The sequence below is a fragment of the Protopterus annectens genome, chromosome 13.part0 (genome assembly GCF_019279795.1).
Source record: "Protopterus annectens isolate FY-2018-M chromosome 13.part0, PAN1.0, whole genome shotgun sequence".
In the NCBI taxonomy this organism is placed as follows: domain Eukaryota; kingdom Metazoa; phylum Chordata; order Ceratodontiformes; family Protopteridae; genus Protopterus; species Protopterus annectens.
Window position 1 is genome coordinate 744,201,252 of NC_056747.1, and position 25,464 is coordinate 744,226,715.

At 39.0% G+C, this 25,464-nt stretch overlaps 1 protein-coding gene across 3 annotated transcripts in view; it reads right to left on the minus strand.

Annotated features, from left to right (window-relative positions):
- The window catches only part of SEZ6 (seizure related 6 homolog), a 2,840,429-nt gene that overhangs the window by 95,516 nt on the left and 2,719,449 nt on the right, over nt 1-25,464 (minus strand). For all 3 annotated transcript variants that reach the window (XM_044054437.1, XM_044054436.1, XM_044054435.1), the window contains exon 14: nt 3,678-3,716. In XM_044054437.1, coding sequence (XP_043910372.1) covers nt 3,678-3,716 — 39 coding nt within the window. The remainder of the gene's footprint in view (nt 1-3,677; nt 3,717-25,464) is intronic.

Here is a 25,464-nt window from a genome sequence, read left to right on the forward strand (position 1 = left end):
CTGGATGGGAGAGAGAGGGGTGCAAAATCCTATCATCCTTATTAGGTAATAGAATCACAGAGTCTGGGTTGGTTCGGGCAGCACTGATTATATCCTCAAGATGCTTATCCAGAGTTAGAAAGCTGGAGTAGCCTGGCAGCCTTCTACAACTTTTACAGAGGAGAAGATGTAGGCGTTCTACTTCAGTCCCCCTTTGCTGCATTATTTTGGAGAATCTTTCTAATTTCTGAATCCTCCAGTGGAGAGTCAGGTGAGTTACTAACCACATATTCATCAAAATCTTCTGTTGAGTGGGCCCTGTCTTCCACCAGGTACCTATTGTTCCAGAGATGCTTTACTGGTCATGTGGGTGACTTCTGATCTGACATTTCTGCCATGCTTTTATGGGCACAGTCATTGTCCTGTGCCTGAGGTACTGGGCGGGGGGGTCTGATCTCACATACCATCAGACAGTCTCACTCACTGATGTTAAGATGGCAAACTGCAGACTGTGTTCTAGAAGATCAGTGATTCTGATGGTGAGGCCTCATCATTTAGGATGTGGGAGATTACCACAACTGGTAAAGAGACCATCTGCCATGATAATGTGATCATCCTGCTGGACAAGGGAATGGAGTGTGAGGCAGCAATGCCTGTTCAACTTGGGCAAGGTATCCTGGTACTGAATAGGAAGAAGGGCATCAAGAGTGCAGTAGCTTGTTGCAGTAATACTTGAGGCACATGTGCTGCACACAGCAGTGCTAGCTGTACCAAAAGTGAGGGCACTATTATTATTATCAAAACAATAAGGCACCTTTAGTGACATTTGGATGACCACACTCAGGTGAAATGGCATCAATTAATGCCAGTATAACCTCCTTCAGGTATTCTGACATGAAGGGGTGGCGCAGAGGTGCAGTGGTTAACATTGTCACCTCACAACAAGAGGTTCTCTGCTTCGATTCTCGGCTGGCGTGCCTTCTGTGTGAAGTCTGCATGTCCTCCCTGCATTTGTGTGGTTTCCTCCAGGTGTTCTGGTTTCCTCCCACATTACAAAGTCATGCATCTGGAGTGTTTCTCACCAGCCCTGTGCTGAAAATGGCCTCTGTTATGTGGTATGTTACACTGATGTCATATGCATCAGAGCTGGTCAGACCAATGTCTGGGTGCTATATTGGTTAATGTCAGTTGACCAACATTTGTCTGGTTCAGGACAGAAAATAGTAGTAAAGGCGGGAAAACTCTGAACAGACCCCTAGAGCACTGAAACTTTTGGTAAGAGGTACATGAGCCTGCAGGAGTTTGACTTTCAGATCCTGTTGTAGATATAGTACTTGGTTATTGTCCCCCTCCCCATATTGTTGGCTTCCTGCAGTTGTTGTCAATTCCTTTCCTCATTCACTGTGTCTACCAGACCAACTTTAGATTTGCTGGGCTATACCATAAGGAGATTCAGAAAGCCATGGGGTGTCTTATTGCTGATTGGGAGTGTTTTTTCCTACTATTTTCTGCACCTGTGCACATCAGCTATGTACAGTACTATATTCCATGCTGCTGACTCGACTATTTTCCCATCTAGAGACAGTTTATGTTTCTGAACATGTTATATCATGCTTTTTGTGAGTTTGGGTCGTCTAGTGTGTATTTACGCTTCTGTTTTACATTTGGTTTTCCTTGCACTTATGATTGCTATGCAAAGATGTGTGTTTAGAAGAAAAGACAAATTATTCATATAAATTCTCCATGTTTGCATCAGCTAATTCATCTGTCAGGGTACCAATGGTAACATACACACTTTTGATAACTGCACTTTGGTGTTTTTTTTATTCATTCTAGCATAGGGTGATGTACAAGAGTGGAGGAAGATGCACACAGGTGGATAATACCTATGCAGGTGGACCAGTCTGAAGGAGACTGGAGACTGTAAAGTGATGACAGGGGAAATGTAGTTAGGCAGCATAGAATGGTGATCTGTAGGATGATATTGGTAATCAAGAAGTGGAGGAGAATTGTGAGAGCAGTGCCAAGGATTAAATGGTGGAAGTTGAAAAAGGGTGATTGTGAGATGGAGTTCAGGGAAGAGATAAGACAGGCACTGAAGGGCAGTGAAGAGTCACCGAATAGCTGGGCAACTACAGCAGAGTTGGTAAGGGAGACAGTTAGAAAGGTGCTTGGTGTAACATCTGGACTGGGGAAGGAGGTCAAGGAGACCTGGTGGTGGAATGAGGAAGTACAGGAGAGTATACAGAGGAAGAGTTAGGATTGTCAAAGAGATGAAGAAAGTAGACAGGAGTATAAGGAGATGAGGTGCATGGCAAAGAGAGAGTTAGCGAAGGCTAAGGATAAGGCATATGGAGAGTTGTATGAAAGATTGGACACTAAAGATGGAGAAAAGGACTTTTGACAATTGGCTAGAGAGAGGGTCCGAGCTGGAAAAGATGTGCAGCAGGTAAGGGTGATAAAGGATAGTGAGGGAAACATATTCACAAGCAAGGAGAGGTGTGTTGAGCAGATGGAAAGATTACTTTGAGGGGCGGATGAATGAAGAGAAGTGAGGTGAAGCAGAGAGTATAGGCAGGGTGGAATGGGTGGAGAAGAGTGTCAGGAGTGATTTGTGACAGATGGGTACCAGTAAGAGTGAAAGGGAAGGTCTACAAGAGGGTAGTTTTGGTTTGGACATGTGCTGAGGAGGGATGCTGGGTATATTAGGAAAAGGATGCTATGGATGGAGCTGACAGGTAAGAAGAAAAGAGGAAGGCCTAAGGTAAGGTTTATGGATGTGGTGAGAGAAGACATGCAGGCGGTTGGTGTGACAGAGCAAGATGCAGAGGACAGAAAGAAATGGAAACAGATGATCTGCTGTGGCGACTCCTAATGGGAACAGCCAAAAGAGAAGAAGAACACTGACTGAAAACATGGTTTCAGTAATTCCATGGCTTCTATGTAGTCAGTAAAAGTCACTGACTAATTGGATAACCTCATTTATTTGCAGTCATGAAACCTGAACAGAAGTCAGTTATCTAACTACAAATATAAAACTTCAGCAATTAACAAAATTACTATTTCTAAATGGCCAGTGGAATTAAATAAAAGCTGGTAAACCTGCTGTTCTTAGTTGTCCTCTTTGTGTTGATTGTTGTAATGTTTTGCACACATCTTCCCTAAGTGCTCAGTTGATTCAGATGAATGTTTTGAGGGGGTAGGCCTTTGTAGAACAAAACTGTCTTGCAATTAATTTTTGGAGGCCAACTCCAAACAGATTCATTTCACTTGACTAAGTCTGGCATATGTGTCTGCATGGGAATATTGCCAAGTGTTTACAGTGTAGAAGTTGTATTTATTTATTTCACTTATTTAACATTTGCTAATTGTGTGTATAGGCTGCTCGACTAACCATTACAACTAATATTTATGTGTAATTCAAAAGCTACAAATATAACAGAAATAAAATACATAGTTTGAGCAATACAAAATATTATCTTTGCAAGAAGCTTACTGTGGGAACATAACAGCCTTCCAGAAGTTTGGAAGAAAAGGATTGCAGCCTTTATAGAATGTACCTCGATGCAACATTTTAAGCCACATTTGCACTCCAGTTATTTTAGCAAAAACAGATAAATAAAACTACAGCTCTTAAACCAGTACAAACTGCATAGAATATGAACACTTGAAAGGAAGAAATGGATCACATTTCTTACCATCCACATTGCGAGCATTGAAAACGTCATCATAAGAGGCTGCAAATCAAGCAAAAAAGTACTAGTTAGAGATTAATACTTTTCCGTATTGTTATTATCTTATGAAAGCATGCTTGCAATATTAGTTTTTCTTTGAATATCTGTCCTGACAGAACAGCTCATCTCCTCCAGCACAGACCACATGATTTTTTATTTCATGTTTTTAAACATATTTTAAGCCACATTTTGTTTGTAAGAAGTATAAGCCATGGCTGTGATGGAAAATGTTTACTCTTAGTTTCCCATGGCCTGTGTACTCTACCTGAATCATTACCAGCATGAGATCATTTTGAGTATTTTAGAACATCAACATCTGTTCTGCATGGTGTTGCTCGGGGATCATTTTTTTCCCATCTAGTACCAAACTTGCTTAGGCTTTCTACCCCCCCCCCCCCACCCCATGGGGCCATTCCAGGAAAATTTTTATGTCACATTTTGTAGTTACCTACTGGCACAGTTTATTATTCCGATGATTCTACCAGGACTATTTTTTCTGCTGACGTTGGTCACAAGCTCATCACATCCGCAAATGGCCTGTTTGTTCCCAGCCCATGATACCTTGTTCTTTTACATTTTTTCATGAGATAAGTCCTCCCATTAAAAGGGAAAAAAATATGACACCTCTGTCACTGGCAACCAGTTTGTAAAGTTTGGGATATGCAGCAGTCTAACCACAATTTCATATGTAAACAAAGGAATTTAATTTTTATGAATTTCCTATGTTCTCCTTGGACAGACAAGCATACAGGTACACAGTGCACCTAAAGGGGGCAGTGCCATGCAATTTGCACCATCTGAACATCCATCAAGGTTCATAGGTTCATAGGTTCATACTAGGCTATCTGCCCAAGGGCATTTATAAGCCTAGCCCATAGCCTGTGGCTTTGCCACCCCTTTGTTTGAATAAAAAAAAATGCTATCATTTTCATTGCCCTCTGTCAAGCAGCAGTGACACTGAAGTAATCCCCTGGGGTATCATGATCTCCCCATCCATTGGTCAAGATCTCTTGAACAAGGCCAGCCAGGTGCTCAGTCTCTGGGATCCAGATCTGTCCCTTTTATAATTATTGTTAAGGCGTAAGTCTCTCTCTTCTTGTGGTTTCTGAGGGATCTAGATTTTTTTGAGGTGAAGCATATTCATCAAAATCTGGGTTTTGACATGGCCTTATATGTCAGGCACAGGTCACCCCTCCAGGCAAAGTATGTATGAGACTGAAGAGAGCTGAGTTTTTTTCAGTCGGCAGCAATACATATTTTTTGAGACCTTTTTCCTTTTTGGTTTTGACTTTTGGGGGCTTTTCAAGCAGCAGTGCAGGTCTGGTCAGAGATATTCGAGCGGGCATTTGCACTCAATCATAGGTCTAATCTGTGATGAGAGTAGGGGGGACGATGACTCCCCTTGATCTAGATGTGATCTCTTCATTGATCAGGTGGGCGATGTCTGTTGGAGTATTGCCTAGCCTTTGTACTCTGTTGCAGGCTACATTTATGGTGAGAGCTCTCTCAATCTCCCCAAACCAATGGTTGTTGTTCATCTGTCGGTGAGATCTGTTACCTCTGCATAGGAATGTAGATGCAGGTAACCTTACCTGGGATCATATACTGCGATCATTCTGTACTGGTATCATACCCGTTTTTATGATGCTGAGCTACTTTCCTGGTTTTTGCATCGCAGGAAAAAAAAAAAGCAGAAGCTTAGCAGCTAATTATTTTAACCGCAGTATTACCTCATGGTGGGTTTAACACTAAGAAAACTGTTGTGATGGATGGTAGATGATTTGGGGAAATCTAAATGACTACAACAAATGGCAGCCTACCCATATAAAAGACTATCAAAAGAATCAGTAAAGAACTGAAAATCTCAATCAAGAAAGTGAAGACTAAACATGAATGGGAAACAGTAGCTGAAACTAAAAGTATATACAAATCCTTCTTTAACTACATTAGAAAACTAAAACGACAAGAAAAAAGGTCACACAGAAGAGTCACATGGGAAAGAAATACAAAAAGACCCAGCAAACCACAGACTCCATTGTATAATACCTTAAACCTCCTTTGAAGGAGGACTACGGGAAATAATCAAAAGTCCCCTTAAGGACATACATGTATTCTGCTCCATAGCCTCTGAATGCTCACTGACATTTTACTTTTTATAAGTTTTTATTGATACATTCATGACAATAAAGCTAAACGTCACCAGAATTAGACATGACTCCGAGCTAATTCATAATGACTCTCTACTCTAACCCTAAGGATATAGCTACTATACTAGCAAGTACATTTGTGCTAACTTCATATCAACTACAGTCACTGAAGTTCCACAGATCTCTGAGTCACTAACCCCTCCTGTGAATACCATGATGAAAATCTTAATTGCCCACTCCAAGGCCAAAAATACTACATTCATAGATCCTGACAATATACTTGGTTAACCAATAAATAATGCTAAACATATGCTGTTTGAGTCTCTCCTAAACCACTTTAACTTAAACCCCTCCACAGGCTATGCCCCTAAGGCTTGGAAAATGGCCTTTGTGATGCTTCAATTCAAGGGTGGTCCACTCCTACCTCAGACCTGTGTAACTATAACCCCTCAGCCTAACAAGCCTACTATATAAGGCCGTGATATGCATCATATGAGGCCTCTTTAACACTGACATTAAAGTCCTTATTGCTCTAGAACCATATCAATTTGCCTTTGTCAAGTGTAGGTAATGCCTACTAAATCTATTTAATTTATTCAAAAGGTTATAGATGCTGTGGATGGAGGCTAGATAGTCCATGGAGCATACCTAGGTCTGGTTAAATCTTTGAACACTATCCCTCAAGCAGGTATTTGCAAGTAAGCTCAATGACCTAGTATTGAACTGAACCTTATGAGGAGGATAACTAACTGGTTGCCTGTGAGAACACATGTAGTTAAAGTAGCAACAGTCACCTCTGAAAGCAAAAATGTGATTAGTGGTATACATCAGTGCTCCATACCAGGACCCTTCTCATTTAGTATCTATTTCTCTGATCTTCAAACTATGCACGCAGGCCTTTGACTAGTTAAGAATCTAAGGAGACAACATATGGTTGTAAACATAAGTTAATAATCACACCCACTTACTCCAGTGGACCCCCAACCTGAGAGAAAATTGGTCTTCCAGGTGGGTTTTTACAACTGAACTTTAGGCAGGCAATAAAATAATGTCATTCTAGGATTATTCAATAACAACAGTGAAACATGTTGGTCAGATAAAATGCCCTGATCTACTGCCAAATTCAAAAGATTCAGCAATATTTGCTAAGTTACATGCAAAAAATCACTTGAAACAATTTCATAATCATCCAAACTGTATAATAACTCCTGATGCATATTTAAATAAAATTACTTAGCATAACAACAATATATTTTATATAAATAAGCAGAACACGTTGGCATGATATAGTCTTCTCCCAGTGCTTACTCCATCTCTGAAGTAAATTGCCTATTCTTATTAAACAGAAGAATCTTTTTTAGCTGTTTTTTGCTCCCCTGCATCATCCTACAGCCATCTACCCCTGTGCCTCTGTCCATTGCCGGATCTGCCAGCTTCTCCTTAACTACCCCAGCCTATCTGATTTAATCTGGGGTCAACTGAGGAGCATAAAAACATTTTCTTCAAGGGGGTTATCATGTTTTGGCCTACTTGTTTCTACCCTTACTTCTACAGGTTTGAGTGGTGTGTGAGCCATGTCAGTACCCTATTCGTCTGTTTGGACTACTCTCCCTACATCAGCATCTTCAGCTTCCACCAAAGATCACTGAAGGGAATGCCCATGCAACCATTACCCCCTCTCCCAAGATGAGCACACCCATCTCTCCACATTGCTCCATCAGTTACCCCAGCTGCTAATCAAACCCAGGTCAGATGGGCCATAGTCAGGACTTTATCTGTCTATGCCACTGGTGCAACATGCTACCTTTAAGGAGAATCTAGACAATTGGATGGTTATCCATAAACTCTTCTTCAGCCAAACCTGTTTTGCCCTCTTGGAGACAGGAGTTACCCCTTGAGGGCCAGAGCTGGTTACATATAAACAGGTTCATAGGTAGATGGGTATGTACTAAGCTAGCTTCCTTTCATAGCCATTTTAAGCCTAGCCTGTTTCCCCTTTTGTGTTTGAAATAACATATTCCATTTGGTTATAGATTGGCCTTACCTATCCCATGGTTGATAATTTTATATTACCCCTAATGAGAATAATTGGGATCATACCAAAGATAATTTGATGGGTCCATGCATGAGATAAATCATTTAGGAGCTGCCACTGTCCATTAGTAGTACAGAGGGCAGTCCTGGGATACATTTTCTGTTTTTCATCTATAGATCAAAGTTGCGCTTGAATATGGGCAGGGATGAATTTTATTTTATGGGGATGGGGAGTCTGTTCCACAGCTGCGGTATCCTCTGTGAGATTTACTTGTCCCTCTAAACATTTCTGTTGATGTTGCAGGAGAGGTTTAGATTCCTAGACCAAGTATTTTTGATGCCATTTGACTTGCTGATGTGCATTAAATCCATCAGTAATGGGTCAGAGGATGCCTTGTATGTCAGACACAGTTCACCTCTTATCAGGCTGTAGGATACAAAGAATAGTGACAGAGCTTTGAGTTGGTTCCTGTAGGACATGTTGTTTAGGATCTGTATCCTTTTAGTAAGATACCTTTGTGGGTGTGCCAGTTATTGCATGTTTCTGTACAGATACCTGCCAAAGGAGGCATTATATTTGATGACTGCCCTAATTAGGGCTGAGTGAAGGGGAGCAATGACATCCCTAGATCTAGACACAATCCCTTTGTTTATAAGATGTGCAATTCAGAAAGACTTTTTTTTGCAATAATAGACACATGTTGGTAAAAATGTAAGTCATTGTCCACATAAGTTCCCAAATCCCAAACAGCTGGGTCAAGCTCTTAGGGGCATATTGTCAATGTAGTAGTTTCCTGTGGTAGATGACTTCCCAAAGGATACAATAATTCATTTTTTGGCATTTAGTTTCAGTCTATGATTTTGGCACCAGTTATTTATTTGGGACAAACCTTTCTGCAGGATGGCTAAGTCATTTGAGGACTCAGTGACTCCTCCTACCTTGTAGTCACTTGCAAACTTAGTCAGCCAGAACCCTTTGGTATTGACTTTTACTTCAGAAAAGTAAACACCAAACAGGAGAGGTTCCAGCACAGAACCCTAGGAGACTCCACTGGTGACTGGTCTATTTGTGGAGGAAACTTCCCCTGTTTTGATTATCTGTGTCCGATCTGTAAGCCAGCTGGTCCTCTGAGTGATTCTTCTCTCTGAAACAAAGAGAAGATAACTGGTTTAACATCCAATGGGAATACAGCATGCATCGGCCTGGGACAAGATGACAGATAGCCCTACTTGCTTTGTAAGGCATGGTCTGAATCTCTTGTTCAAGAGTTACTGCATACTGACAAAAGCCCGTTCTGACCACATAGTGCCTTTCAGGCACGGTCAGTCTATTGGACATCCTAGCTTAGCAAATTCCTCTAACGCTAAAATGGACTACATTTAGGTGTCTTTTCTCAACACCAAAAGTCTCAATAACAAATTTACTTATCTTGATAGCTTGATGTATTTATTTATTTATTTTACTTATTTTACATTTGTTGACCAGGTTGGACTGACGGAGCTAAGTAGCCCTTTTTCAGCAGAGGCCCAGGGAGAAAAGCTCCACATGTTCTACAGGTTATAATTTACAAAAATATGTAAACAATCAACTACTGGATTACAGAAAATATTCAAAGCAACAAATACATAAAAACAAGGATTTACTACAGTAAACTAATCATTATGTCTGTCAGATTTAGAATCCTACATCATTCAGAAGGACTAACAATAGTTTTGTCACTAGATGTCAAATCTTACATTATGCAGATAAGAATTATGCAATGTGCTTAAGATAGAGAAGTTAATGTGAGACAAGGTCTGGAGAGTTAGAGAAAGTTACATAGGTTGGGAGCAGATAGGGGTGTGCAGTTAGGGTTGATAAAGGGGGTGGGTACAGAGGCAGGTCCATTGGCTTAACAGGTATTTAGTGGCTAGTTTGAATTGACTAAGTTGCTTGAGTGACCTGATCTCTAGTGGGAGCTTGTTTCATGCCTTGGAAGGATTATAGGCATAGAGAATACATTCTTTCTTAGTATTAGGTTTGTCAATTTGTAGCAGATCTAGGTTACAGCTCTGGAGGGATCTAGCAGGTGAATAGTGGAAGGTGACAGATGATAGGGTAGGACAGTAAGAAGGCTGATAAAGGATGGAGCTGATCGGGAGTTAAGGGGGAAGAAGCTGGTGAGGTAGTTCAAGCCAGTAAAGGTGTTTGAGTGAGATACAGTAATGTGACTTGTAAGTCTGATGTGCTGCAAATTTGGCTATCTTGTTGTAGGAAGATTCAAGTTTGGCTAGAAGTGTGGAGTTGAGGCAAGTAAGAATTTGAGAGCCATAAAATAGACTGGGTAGGAGGTAGACATAAGAGAGAGTTACTTTAGCTTCACTGGTGAGAAACTTTTTGTTGTGGTAGAGGAGCCCTAGTTTCTGATGAGTTTTCTTGATGCAGTTATTAATGTGTAGATCGAATTTAAGTTGGTCGTCAATGATGACACCAAGGAGTTTAGTGCTAGTTTCCACCTTGATGTGTGTGTTATTGAGGGACAGGATTGTGAAAGTGGATTTAATGTGGTTGTAGTTTTTAGGAAGAAAAGCAGTGGCTTAGTTTCTTTTGGGTTAAGGATAAGCTGGTTATCAGAGAGCCAGTTTTCTACTGAGTTAAAGGAAGTCTGTGCTGTAGATATGAGTTTGAAGGGAGATTCACCAATAGTGATGATAGCAGAGTCATCAGCGTATTGTACCAGTGATGACTGAGGACAGGAAGAATAAAGAAGATTAGTGAAGATATTGAAAAGTAGTGGACCAAGGATGGAACCCTGAGGGACACCCATTTTAACTGGGAGAGGAGGGGAGAGTGCAGATTGCCACTTCACTGCTTGAGATCTGTCAGTGAGGTAGCTGGAAAACCATGCAACAGTAGCAGTAGTAAAGGTTGGTTAGTTTGTGCAGAAGGAGTGGGTGAGAGACGGTATCAAAAGCTTTAGAGAGATCTAAGAATAGGCAGGAGACAAGTTTGTTGATATCTCTGGCAAGGGCTATAGTATTAAGGAATAATAGGGCAGTAGTAGTACTATGCTTTGGTCTAAAGCCATGTTGAGTAGGTGTAAGCAGAATTTTCAGAGAGTAGGTAGTGCATAAATTGTTTATGTATACATTTTTCTAGAACTTTAGAGAGAGGAGAGAGGATGGTAATTGGTCTAAAATTAGTGATGTCTGAGGAGTTGCCTTCTTTATGTATTGGTTGTGTAAAGAATTGTTTCCATATGGAAGGGACTTTGGACTCTGAAATGGAGCGGTTGATTAAGATAGATACAGGGAGAGCAAGGGAGTCAGCAGCTAACTGAAGGAAAAGCAAAGGAATGTTGTTGGTAGAAGCCGAGCAAGGTTTGAGTTTAGAAAGTAGGGATTTGATGTAGCTAGTGGGTGCAGGTTTGAGGGAAAAAGAATTTGATGAGAGTATAGTGAGATTTGATAAAGAGTGGTTTGAAATATTATTAAAGTTAGACAATTTGGCACTGGGGTTAAATAGTTTGGATACAGAGTCAATGAAATATGTGTTGAAGGCGGAGGCAGTATTTTTGGGAGTGTTATCAGGACAAGGATTGGGGGAGCAGGGACCACCATGATGTAGTATGTGGTTTAAGGAGTTCCAGAATTTTTTGGGGATATATTTCAAGGCTGAGTGTGGATTATAGTAGAAGTCTCTTTTATCTTTATTAATACGCTTTTTGGTCTGATTTCTAAGTTCTTTGTATTTTAGCAAGTCTTCAGGGAGCTTTGTTTTGGTCTGTGTTTTCCATGCTCTGTCTCTATTTTTCATTAGGATGTGGGTGGAATTTGATAGCCATGGATATACATTAGATTTAATATGGACTGTACAAAGTGGGCAAGTGAGTCAAGAATACTGAGAAAGGTGGAGTTCAAAGACAGGACAGCATTGTCAAGGGGGAAATGGGTAAGGACATTCCAGTTAACTTTAGAGAGAAGAGATTTAAATGTGTCAGGGTGGAAGTTAGTAATCTTGTGGCATGTGATAAATCAATGCTGTTTAGTAAAGTGAGGGATATATCTAAGTACTTTTATTGGGGAGTGATCACTTAGTGTGTTGGGAAGGGTTTCAGGATTGTGATATTTAGAGGGATGAGAGACTAGAATCCAGTTGATAAGGGTGCTGTGTGTATGAGAGTTGTTGGTATGGGTGGCATCAGTGACAAGCTGAGTAAAGCCATACAAGTTGATGTGTAAGGAAGAATTTGGGGTGCAGAGAGCTAACCAATTAATATTGACATCACCAAGAATAATGGATTCATTAGGAATATGTTGAGAGACGTATGAGAGAATGTTTTCCAGCAGGGGTAAGTTATTCCCTGGGGGAATGTAGATTGCTACTATTGTGATGGTGGTATGGGTGATAAGTACAAGGCTGGCTGTCAATATTTTAGCAGGGGAAGAGGACGGGATAGTTTTATTAGGAGTTGTTAGAGTAAACAATGGCAACTCCACCACCCTTTTTCTTTTGGTGGTCAAAGCGCAGTGTACTATAGCCAGGAGGGAGAAAGTCTTTGTCATGGTGTTGGGGTTTTATCCATGTTTCTGTTAGGGTGATGACATCAGGAGTGTGGCTTGAGATCCAAGCATGAAGTTCATGAACCTTGTTTAATATACTTCTAGTGTAGGTATTCCTGAATCTAGAATATGTCCTTCTATGTGAAGCTACAGAGCATATCTCAGAAACTGTCCAGATATTTTCCTCAGAATTTTGGTCTGTTCCTCATAAAAATTTTGGTTTTCTGGCAAATCACTGGGATGATCTGAGGAAAGAAATTAGTAAATAATGTCATACATTTGAGTTTCAGACTTCATATCCTTTAGAAAATGCATTTTAATACACACCATGTTATTCTAGCAACTTTCTAAGTTTGTAAGAGCAATGTTTAATATCTGTCCCTATTTCTGGGCCTTTGTACCCCCATTATATCAGGTTTTGTCCAGATTTCTACAGCTAAGAGGTTGGGAGGTATGCTACAGAGTCTTGGTTTAAGTGTAAAGAAAGCACTCGCTCTGTCCATACCTGGAAACTGTGTTTACCATACCTTCAGCCTGATGGAAACTGTGGTGGGGTTTCTATACTTTTCAAGGACCACATCTCATCCAGACTGATACCCAGAGACCCACAAACTCAGCTCCTAGAACTTCAGTTTATCATGGACAAGACAAGTTAGCAGCTTAAAGAACCCCCTTCCATGTCTCCAGATGACTATGTTAGATTCTTAGAAGTTTTAGACAAAATTCCTTTAAGCAATGACTCCACAATCCTAGGGAACTTCAATTACATGCACATAGACTGTAGCACATGTACTTCTAATACAGGGTATGTCCAGAAATTTCTGAATTGTATAGATAGGAACTTCCTGGATCAAATAGTCAGTGAACCCACTAAAGATCAAATTATTCTGAATCTTGTCCTCACTAATTTTGTCCCTTCCTGTTCCACTTCCTTAGTCTCTCCTTCTTCAGTTAAGTTGAACCATAAACTCATGGCCAACCAATGACTTTGTATTTAAGAACTTCAAAAGGGAGAACCTTATTCAACCATAAGAATCAGTAATAAAAGTGACGCATGGAACTGGAAGTGCAACAGGTTAAAATAAATAAATTACTAGTACACTTGTACTCTTAACATAGGATAGTTTAATAATAAAGTTAAAATGTATGGTACTGAAGAGATCTCATGACGAAAGTGCTTAACCATATACATTTTAACTTTATTATTAAGCTATCTTTTGTTACAGTACAAGTGTACTGGTCGTTTATTTGTTATTCAACCATAAGATGAAATCTCTGAAATTACCCGTGTTATCTCTACTACTACTGGCACCAGCACAGATGCCATCTTCACTAAGGATTTCCATACCTACTTCGAGAAATGCACAGACCTAGCAGTCCCAACTAGGACCAAACACAATGAGAAATTTAAAAACAATCTCTGTGTTAATCAGCAGACATAAACTTTACAACAAGAGAAAAAAAATCCTGAGAAGGCTAGAACTTCTCAAAATGAGGATAGTATAAAAAAATATCACCAGGAAACTGAAAAGCACTATAAGGACCCGTAGAGCAACCCATGAAGAGAAATTAACTTCTGAAGAAAAGGGTAACTGCAAGTCCTTCTGTAGCTATGTTACAAAACTAAGAATTAGGCTCTATTACCCAGTTTAAGCACAACCTACACCAGATGGGGAATAGGAAATTTACACTGGGCCTGGTACCCATGTCCTTTACAGACAGAGGTAGCTTATAAATGCCTGTCTCTCAGTGTCCTATTTGGATACAGGACATCATTATTCTTCCAGGAAGACTTGCTAGGCTTAGAAAGGTCCCACAGGTCATTAGCATAGTAACAGTCTATGACTCTATAAAGGAATAACACTCAAGATTACTCTGAACTTTAAAAAAGAAATACTCTGAACTTTTCCTTAATGGGCCCTCCCACTCCAACACAAATGACAACTGTACTAACAAAACACATTTTCTACAAATTTCACCCATAAAACACCTATTCCAGCACCACTCATACTGGAATTCAGTACAACCCTAAAATTAGAAAAGAATATGTTCTTAAGGTGTAATAAAAACAAAACACTTCCTCGAATCGTCCTGACAACTTACCTGGACACTTATTAACCAGTATCAACTAGGGTCTCAATGAAGTTCTATATAAATTGTTTAACATAAGTTTTTACATGCTGTATTCCTGAATTATGACACATTCATGTTGTGATGTTCATCTACAAGGATGGTCCTATAATGGACCCTGGAAACTGCAGGCCAACCAGCCCTACTAGTCAGATCTATAAATATGTGGTGCATATCTATGGCTGACAAAGTTTGCTGTCGACTACAAACTGGGAGTGGTCATTGAATTACCAAATGATGTCAACATCCTACAAGAGGGTCCTACACGAACAAACGATTGGTGCCAAAGTCATGGCCTTAAGCTCAATGCAAAAAAATGTATTATCATTCTTTTCAGTAAGGGCAATGTTCCTGCTAACTACCATATCAACAGCAACACCTTAAGTACGCAATCAGTGGTGAGAGACCTGGGCACTCAGGTTACAACAGCCTCACCTTTGACCACCATGTCTCACAGTGGTAAGAAGGGCATTCTATATTGCTTATCTCAAAGTAAGGGCATTGCCTCCGGGACAAAAAAAAAGAAGTTATAGCCTCCCTGTACTTTTCTCCTCATCAGGCCAATAATTGAGTACAATGCCCCTTTTGGTATGTACTGCTCCAAGCACCTACAGCAATTGAAGAGACAACAAAGGTTCCTCACAAGGAAAATTCTAGGTCTTCAGCATCTGTCTTAAGTGAATCATCCAAAATCACTGTCACTTTATTCTGTTTCATACAGATTACACTGAGGTGATCTCTGCCTTGCATACAAGGCAATCACTGACCCTGCTTTATTGGAAATGCTGCACCACCGTAAGTCAAATAGTACATGGGTTACTCGCTCTAAATACCTTAACCTGGTATGTGACATTAATAGAACCTGCTTGAGGGACAGATTTGTCTCCCAGAGGTTGCCACACCTTTGGAACAGACTCCCACTTCATGTCAGAGAACCTCATTGGCCCTCTTCAAATGCAGTCTGGAAAATTGGATGAATAACAGTAAATTCACCCTGGGGGTTCCACCTATGTCCCTCTTGGACAGGGACAATAGGTGCTGATCTCGGAAATAAGGGTAGAACTTGGCTAGGCTTGTAAGGGCCCTAAGGCCATTAGCCTAGTAACTGCCTATGATCATAACCAATGTCATACATATGATATTAAGAATCTCATTTGGCTTGACTGCAATAATTTGCCTTCATGAAAGGGATCATGCCTGTTAAAACATGTAATTTTTTTAAGAAGGTAACACAGGCTGTCTACATTGGTCATGCTGGTCATGCAGATTATCTTTTATCTGGCCAGCATATTCCATACCATACCTCATGCTGAAATTGTAAAGAAGCTATCATCTTTAAACATAGAGTCTTATGTGGTTAGATGGGTGGCCAGTTAGCTGAAAGACAGAACCCACATAGTTTATGTGGTAGCTGCCTTTTCAATTAGTAATAGTAACCAGTGGAGTCCTCTAGGGTCTATATTGGGTCCTCTCCTGTTAGGTATCTATTACTCCAATCTCAAAATGATAAGTAGGATCTTTTGTTAACTACATTTGCAGAGGACTGCAGTCTGGGTGTAATTATCAAAAACTCTTTGGATGTCTGTTGCCTTCAAAAAGAGTTTGCCCTAGTTAATATCTGGTATACAGCAGCATTGCAGCATTGTCTATTTCAGAAAACAGAAATTACCCACGACATACAGTACAGATTCAAAATGAAAAGATAGTCATGGATGTGGGCACTTGGGTTGACAGTTCCCTCTACTTTGATCACCACGTGGTAACTGTAGTCAGGAAATTCTTCTATTTAGCACAATTTGTAGCCAAAGGTATTTTATCATTTTATCTAATGCCACATATTGTATTGTTCTCCTACATTCAGCCCTGATCAGCCCCATTATAGAGTACAGTGTTCCATTCAGTAAGTATCTCATTTGAAATAAAAGCCAGAGGTTTCTAGAAAGATTCATGGTAGAAACTTACTTATCAGGAAAGATTGAAATCCCTGTCCCTGTCCAAGGTGTCATATAGACACCTGAGGGGTGATCTGTACCTCTTTTACCAAACCATTAGAGATACAGTGGTCCTTCACCTCCTATACCCCAGTAAGATAAATGGCTCAGTTAACACTAGAACCTGAGGTTTGAATCTTCTTTAACAGATGAACAGAACATGACCAAGAGAGAGATTCTTCACCCAGCACCTCCCCTCCTCTCGTATAAACTTGCTTAAACAATGTGATTTAAAATCTTCCTTAAAACTAAACCTATACACTGGAATTGATGCTCTCAAATTCCCCCCCCGGACTAATTGTCCTCTCCCCCCTTGAGAAAGTAGGTAAAGAGTGAGGGTGGATAATGGCAAGGTGTATATACATGGTCATTTGACTAAAATAGCCTTGAAACTCCTATGAATCCTATGAAACCATGTCTTACTGCACTTCAAATGTCATCTTCTTTCCTGAATAGCTATAATGTCCAAGATGGCATCCCCAAATTTCATGGTAAGGGAGACTTCACCTAACTATAAGCTGATATAACAAGTGGTATCCTGCCTGTTGAGTTCTTCATCTTTGCAGGTACTTTGCAAAGATGACTAAAGTAATGTCTTAAGAAAGGTTTCTAGGGATGGCTTACCCAGACTATAGCAAACAACTTGACGTGGTACCATACAAACGATTATCAGACAACCTCACCGGTTGAGTGGTTGGATCACAGGCTAGTGATCAAGATAATGAATTTAATGAAGAAAAAATCTTGTCCAAGAAAACCACCTAAAAACTTAACACTTTCATTTTTCTTGTACAGACTACTTAGTGGTGATTTATGATTTATGTCTAGTTGTCTAGCACTTTTTGCAGTTGTAGTTTGAGTTCTGTTCCAGTTATCTGTAACACACGATTATGGTATTATTGTTGACAATAACCTAGTTAACAAGTCGGTGATCAAAATAGTGCAAAAAATAAAAATAAAAATAAAATGACTCTAAAAAATTGTACTTGCCCTTCTGCACCACCCACATAGAGGCCATATTCCTCATACCCTCTTAAATATTCTAACTCTGAAGTCACATAGCCTTGGGGAAAATGGCACATTCCTTTCATGTGGCTATATGATATTTGTGAACGTACTACATTCTTCTAGCCATTGGCTAACCACAATTGACTAATTGAATCTTGATAATCTTAACCCATAGACTATGTAGAGGTAACCTTGATTCCCATACTGAAACCACAACAGCTGGTAATTTACTCAGTTCTGAAATTAATGAAAATTAAAAAAAAAGAAAAAGGCTATTCTAATTTAGCAGAAAGCAAGATTGGAATAATCTAATGTTAAATATCAAACGCAACAACTTATGCTAAATATCAAACACAACAGCTGCCTAGGAGGGAAACTGAAAATGCAAAAAAGGTTAAAATGGCTTGCAAACTTCTCATTAATGCATTTATGAGGTTAGTTTTGTAGTTCAGCTTATTCAAGCTATGAACAGACTAAGTTACAAACAGAAAGCAGAGGACTGCAGAAAACAGACTGGTAATAAGATGGGTCCCAGTGGGTTTAGTTCCTGAGACCTACCTTCACCGATGTCTATGCTGTTTGCGAAATCACACAGCATGTGTAAGGGAGATTATTAACATTCAGGGAAACTAGACAGCAAGATAAAAAGAATGGTAAACAGAAGGGGAAAGACAAAGATGGAGGAGGAGGTGATATGGAAGAAGGAGTGTAGGGGGAAGAAAGGCTGAGAGTAATATGGCATAGAGGGGCAATTCAAAGAGACTGAGGAGGTTGGTAGGAGTAACATAGACACAGTAGAAAGGGAAAGCGTAAGCAAGACAAGGAAGGACATAGAAGGATGGTAAGGGTATCTGCTAGTAAAAGCACAAACATGGGAATTAAGCAAACAAGCAATTTAGAAGCAGTAAAAAAGGCACGCACAAGTCCGAAAGAAATAGAGAGGAGAAGTGCTAGCAATGAGAAGGGAGATTCTTTTACAAAGGAGTTATATGGAAAGGTGGATAGGAAAAGTTTACTGATGGTAGAAATAGATGACACACAAAGGAAACAAATAATAGGCTGAGTTGAGATAAAGAAGTGTGGAGAATCCAAAGGGTTTTGTTGGACAGAATGGAACTCAGCTCAGCAAAGCCAAGTTCTTCTGTCCCAGACTTTTGAATGATGCAGCTAACAAAAGCTATATTATTTGAATGGCAATTCCAAATTGAAATTGTGATAAAAATACCAGCTCAAATATACCCGCACCTATAAAATATTCACTGTATTTTTACAGGTGGTCAAGGCCCCCCGCCACCTCTACACCTTCCTTTCTTAAATATTCCAACTGTTAAGATTGCAAAACCTCAAGGAATGGGCAAGTCTTGCATACCATCTCCCTCAAAACTAGATAATCTCTGCACTGGTATATTTAAGTACAGAGGGTATGGAGGTGTGGAGGAGTTTGCCTTCCTTTAAATAACTAACATTTACTTGCTATGGTAGGTCACTTTAGCTGCAATGCATTTCAGTGAAGTTTGTAAGTCACTAGGAAAGTACTAAGCTTGCTTTCCAAAGCTGGGATTGCTGAGCTTTGCTTTATTGAAATGAGATTTGCTCCGTTCAAGTGAACCTGCACATGATCAGAGCCAGATCCAGCACTAGATGACCTAGGCAATTTCCTGGGGCCTGTTTGCTGGGGGGGGGGGGCTATTGATCAGGGGGGGCTGCCACAACATTTAATTTTTAATTAAAAAAAATACATGTTTGTTTTATAGCAGCTTTTTTCTTTAAGAACACACTCTGGAATTGTGCATGTATCGATGCATGCACGGTTACATTCCTGAGGAGTAGAGTGTGGTTGTTGCATGCATATTTTTCTTTTGCTGATTCTTCTTCTTGCTTTCGGCATGCAGAAGTCGGTTCCTTTCCAAATGAGACAACGTTCTTTCCAGGGACAACTTTCGGTAAGGTGTGTGGGTGCGTGCGTGTGTAATGCCCTAGTTAAGGATGGCAGGGTAGTTACTTAACTTGTTCAAGGTTCAAACCCTGTACCTTGATTACAGGAAACAAGAACCTGAATCCTGTGCATCATCTACCAGACTACTTAAGAGTCATACCTCTCAACTGTCTAGATTTTTGAAGAACATCCAGATTTTTGCCTCATATTTTTGGTCTATTTCTCATAAAACTTGTGATTTTCTGGTATTAAGGACTGAAGTCACTAAATAATGACAGACATTTGGATTTCAGACTATCCATCATAGCATGCATGCTGATGCCAAACATGTTATTCCAGCAACTTTCCAAGTTTATAAGAGCAGTAATTAAAAGGTGTCCCTGATTTTGGGCCTTTGTACCCCCATTATTTTAGGCTCTGTCCAGATTTCTTATGCTAAGAGGTTGGGAGGTTTGTAAAGGTTTTGGTGCATTTTTAAGGAATTGTGAGTTTCAGTGTGTTTTTCAAGGAACTGTGACTTTCAAGGGAAGAGACGTTTACTGTTGCTCATGTGGCAATTGTTTTCTTTAGCAAATGGCCATCAGTGTTTGTGCTGTACAATTTGAAAACAGTGTTAGTAGCAGATTGGTTAGTATACTTGCCTTTGGTGTAGAAGGCTGTGGGTTTTATTCCCACACAATACAAATGGTTTGCTGATAGTGTGGTGTACTTTAAAGAGGGGGTTTTGCACTCCTGAGTGTGTCCTCTTTTGGATGTGATGCCTAGTAACAATGAACCTATTGTCAGTTTGCCAGCCATTCCCTAGTGCAATATTACCTGCTTACCAATTTTTATTTTTAATGTAACATAAATATTTATTCTTCAAGGGAAGCAGGCACTGAATTTGCAGATGAAACACTGAAATGTAAAGTTGTTTGCCAGCAGCAGTCTCTTCATTAGTTATATATCTCTTTAATGTGGAATTATTCTGATGACTTTTTCTTTTACAGTGATTATGCATATTGACTGTTATTGGGGGGTTGCAATGAAATTTCATGGTTAAAATACTCCAAATGGTTAGTTTCATCATTTTTGGTTTATACATTTTGTTTCATTGCTTACTGGAAAAAAAATGTTCAGAACTACAAATTTAAAACACACTCTAACAAGTGGTGCTGTATTATACAGTTAATATAATACAATCAGAAGGTGAATGAAAGAACACATGCATGTATGCATTGTCTTAAAAATGTGTGTAAGGGGTCTGTGGTTTGAAAACAGCCCAAAGTTAATCTGCCACTGGCCAGATGCATTTTCTTTGAACGTGGGCTTAAATGCCATTTCAAGGGTACAGAAGTTTACTGTTAATATTAAGTCTGTTTTCCTACTGAGACTGTATTGTTTTGTTTAGCAAATGGCTATCAGTGCTTGTGCTATAAAATTTGAAATAATAGTTTTGAATTAAATCCAAATATCTGTAATCATTGTAGAAGTAAAGATGAAAGTAGTATGTACACTGAGAGGTTTGAGCAGTGTTTATGGTAACTGGAGCAAAATAGCCAAGTAATGAGACACTGTGGGGGGGGGGGGGTGCAATCCACTACCCTGCCTAGGGCTCCATTTAACCATGATCTGGCTCTATATGTGATCATATACATGGCAAAAAGTGGGCCAGCTGCAGGACAATGGTGAGAAATGTAGCCAACTTTGAAGTGCAACAAGTGCAAAAAGTTATCAGTTTAGAGCATTTTGTCTGGTGGCTGATGGCACAAGGAAGAGAGCACAGGCACAGAATATTGCATGACTGTGGTAGGACATAACACACAGAAGGGTTGTCCAGATGGAGTAGGATCTGCATCAGTCCTCATGAGGCAGCAGTGTGGAAGGGCACATTAAAATGATCATAAGTTTAAACTGAGCTGGAAGACGGAAGGGTGTAACATCAAAAAAGAAGGGAAAAGGGAGAAGAAATTGGTAGAAATTGGATGGATTAAAAAACAGTAAGGAGAATATACAGGAGGAGGACAATACTTAGCAAAGCAAGCGTCTTGAAAGCAAAATGAGTGGCATGAAACTTGCAAGTACTGATAAAAATAGGAGAGCATGGTTAACAGAAACCGGGGACATGGCTACTGCAGGATTTAAAGTTTGTAGAAATGATAGGAAATAAGAATAGGAAGTGTATGCAAGCAATTGGATTAGAACTGAGATTAAAAGAATTAGATAAAAAGGAGGGGGACATATCAACTCTGGTGGGTGAGAGTGCAGCCTATACAGATGAATGGCTAAACAGTCAAGGTGAAAGGAGACAAAAGGAGAGCTGGTGGGCAGACATTCTTCACAGGCCACTGGATGTTACAATGAGGGTGACAGAAAGAATAAGTACATGATACATGAGAAGCAGGCAATATTAATGACATATCTAAATTTCCCTGAAATGGACTGGGGAATTCCAGTATCAAATGTAGAAATGGAAAATAAATAATGGAGATTATAGACTGAAAGTGATTTCCAGAAGCTGATAGAAAAAATACTAAGGAAGGAAGAACATAGTGATGTAAAGATCAGAGGTGGTATCAGTTGTGGAGGTGAAAATATCCCTTGTGAACAGTGAGCACACTGAAGTATGACACACTATTGTACAAGACAGGTAATTTGTCAGTATCAAAATGCTAGTATAGTACTATTGGACTGCAGTAAAATTAGGTGACAATGACTAGTGCATGGAAGGTTGGAAATCAACAAACAGGAAGAGTAGACTTTGGGAGATAATTAATGTAGCATGTACAAGGCAAAAGAGGAAGACCTAGACAGGAACAAATATCCAAAGAAGAATAAAATGACTGTGGCTCAATCGCAATGTCATGAAAATAACACCAATAGAAGAAAATACCTTTGAGAAGTAGAAGGGACCATAACATGTAGTCTCAAGAATACAAAAAAACTGGAATAGTTTTTGTATGACAACTGGTATAACATTACATAACATAACATAACCATAAAATAATCAAGGTTCATTGAATGGAAGGAAAATATACTGGTACAATCACTTATTGTATATAAAAGGGAAGCTACAAAAACTGCATGAAGGACCTTTTCTGTGAGTCCTGCAAAGACAAAACACAGTCTCTCGTATCAGCTTTAACACAGTCCAAAAGCACTTTCAACTAGACTCCTTCTTTCTGAATTCCTAGTGGAAGATGTAGTTTGTATTGATGTTCAGTAAATAGGAAGTGTGTCTTTATCATGTGTCTAATTCAGTGTTATTTATAAATGTATAATTGATTAGTTGGTGTCTGATGGAGTTTTCTTTAGAAGAGTGAAAGTGCTAATGTCGGTTAATAAATGTAATGTATGTTAATACATTGGTTTGTCTATAGCTTTCTTTTAGTGTTTTTTTAGTATTTAGGTTCCTTTTATAGTGCTACAGCTTTTAATAATTCTTTTTGGTTTCCTTAATGAGCCATTTTTCCATCTCATGATATTTTTAATAATTCCATGAGGTCATTAAGCTTTGAATCTATACATTTATACCAGGGAGAGATAAACACATGGGAAATCTTTACAGAATCCTTGACATATCAATAAATAATTCATTCAATCTCCTGTAACTCACTTAATCCAATTCTGGGACAGAATGGGAACTGGATGTTACCCCAGTATATAATAATAATTAAGATTAAGGATATTACAAAAAGATACATACATCCTCTGTGCACTTGTTCAGTGTGTAATAATCAAACTTACCTTGAAATACACTGGTAGATGAGTATTGCAAAGCACAGTCACAGATAACTTATAGACACCCTATCATTTTTTTATAATATTTCACCATTAAAATAGCTTTCAAAGTAAAATAAAATAAAGCAATCCAGAGGCTGCAACTTAAGACCAAAACATTTTGTGATCACTGTTTAATGGCCAAGTACCCCTGAACGGTTAGTTCCTCAGAGAAGATTTGCTGTTACTTCGCAGATTAATTTCCCCAAAGAATAACAATGAGCGAAGCTGATTAAATGGAGAAAATGTGGCTGAGATGTTAAAGGCCATGGAGCAAACCATGAGAAGTAGAACCATGAATTGTTCCTTATAAATGATTCATAAAATGAATTTTATCAGTGCCGTTAGCTGGCTGAATATGACTTATGTATGTATTCATGTGCAGGATGTAGTGCTGCCATTATATGCTCCTCAGAATTTGATGTTAAAATACTGTCTGTGTGTGGATATCTGTTTGGGTAGAATAAATACAGGAAATTGCAATGACTTGTACCACATCCAGTACCCCAGATAACAGTTAAAAAGAAAAGCAGTAAGAGTCAATATTTTTTTTCATTTAACCTAAGTATTTAGAGATGGGAAAATTGTTTCATTTAAAAAAATGCATGAAGTTTGTTTGGTTTTGATCAGCTACTTTAGAAAAGAAATGAAATGCTTCAATAAAGCAGAAATAGAAAGGGCAAGCGAATTTCAGGTAAGCAAAAGCATTCGGTCTGTCTGCAACGTTAAAGCACATGGATTATGAGGAGCATTTCAGTAGAGATTCCCATACTCACTGCATTTGAAATGGCCTATGCTAATCAGAAACATAGATCCGAATGGAAAAAATAAGCATGACAAGGGATGGCATTCCTTTTGTTAAAACTCCTGCTGGAAACAGGAGACTTACAAGTGCAACATTTCTTCACAAATGCAAACATTTAAATGTGATTGCAAAGGAAATAAAATTAATCTCAAAACTTGTGGTAATGCCATTAACATGTTTTTCCCTGCATCTAAAGAAGTTTGATGGCTTATGCCATCTACATACATGCTGCTTACACATACTAATTTCAAGATCATTGTATCTTGAAGCAAGGGTAATATTCTGGTAAATCATAAACTCAGACATATTTAACATATATTTAATTCTCACATCTAATATGATCCCTTGGAATTTCAACAGGAATCCATGTTATTTGTGGTCAGAGAGCAGATAAATGCCCATATCTCTCAACTGTCCAGATTTTCACTGAATATCCAGATTTTTGTCTCATATTTTTGGTCTATTCCTCATAAAATTTGTGATTTTTGGATTTTTGTGGCAAATCATTGAGGATTGAATTCATTAAATAATGACAGGCATTTGAGTTTCAGATATCATACCCTTTAGAAAATGCATGGTAACACAAGACCTTTTATTCCAGCAACATTCTAATTTTATAAGAGCAGTATTTAAAATTGTCACTATTTTTGGGGCTTTGTCCCCCAATTATTTTGGCTTTGTCCAGATTTTTTTGTGCTAAGAGGTTTAGAGCTATGTATATATCATTTATGAAGCAATGACAGCACAAAGTGATAGGTTTCAAGAAACTGATGATATAACAACCAGCTCTTCTGATCCAAAAAATAATGTTCAGTTTAAATCCTACAAATTTAGAAGTGCTATTCATACTGGACATGAATCCAGAAGTATTTACTACACTATGCTGATGCATCTCATTAAGAACTTTAACCTCACAGATGTTGATAAAGAAATAAAGACACATATAACCCAGTTATATACATCAGGCAGTTATGGGAGAAAAACCTCAGTAGAACCAAATGCAACATTTGACTTTGTCTAGGAAAATAGAAGTTATCAAGGCACATACAGTCGATATGATAGAAACCATAGGAAGAAAATGTACAGTACAGAGTAAAATAATGAGAAAACAGAAACAAAGGAGAAAGATATCAATGTATGTACAAATAAAAAAGTTGCTAAAATAGTGCTGGAATATGATGGGGAATAGCTACATGGGGGCAATGTTCAGCGTATGGAAAGGTGTGTGCAAACTACAAATGATACTATCAAGCTGGTAACAAGTGTAGAACAAAAAGTGACAAATATTAAGCAGTGGCACACACACAACAATTATGAGAGATAAAAAGGACCAGTGAAATAAGATAAGTATGTATTTACAAAGAATGAAATCAAATACAGGGCAAGTTAAAGAGATAAA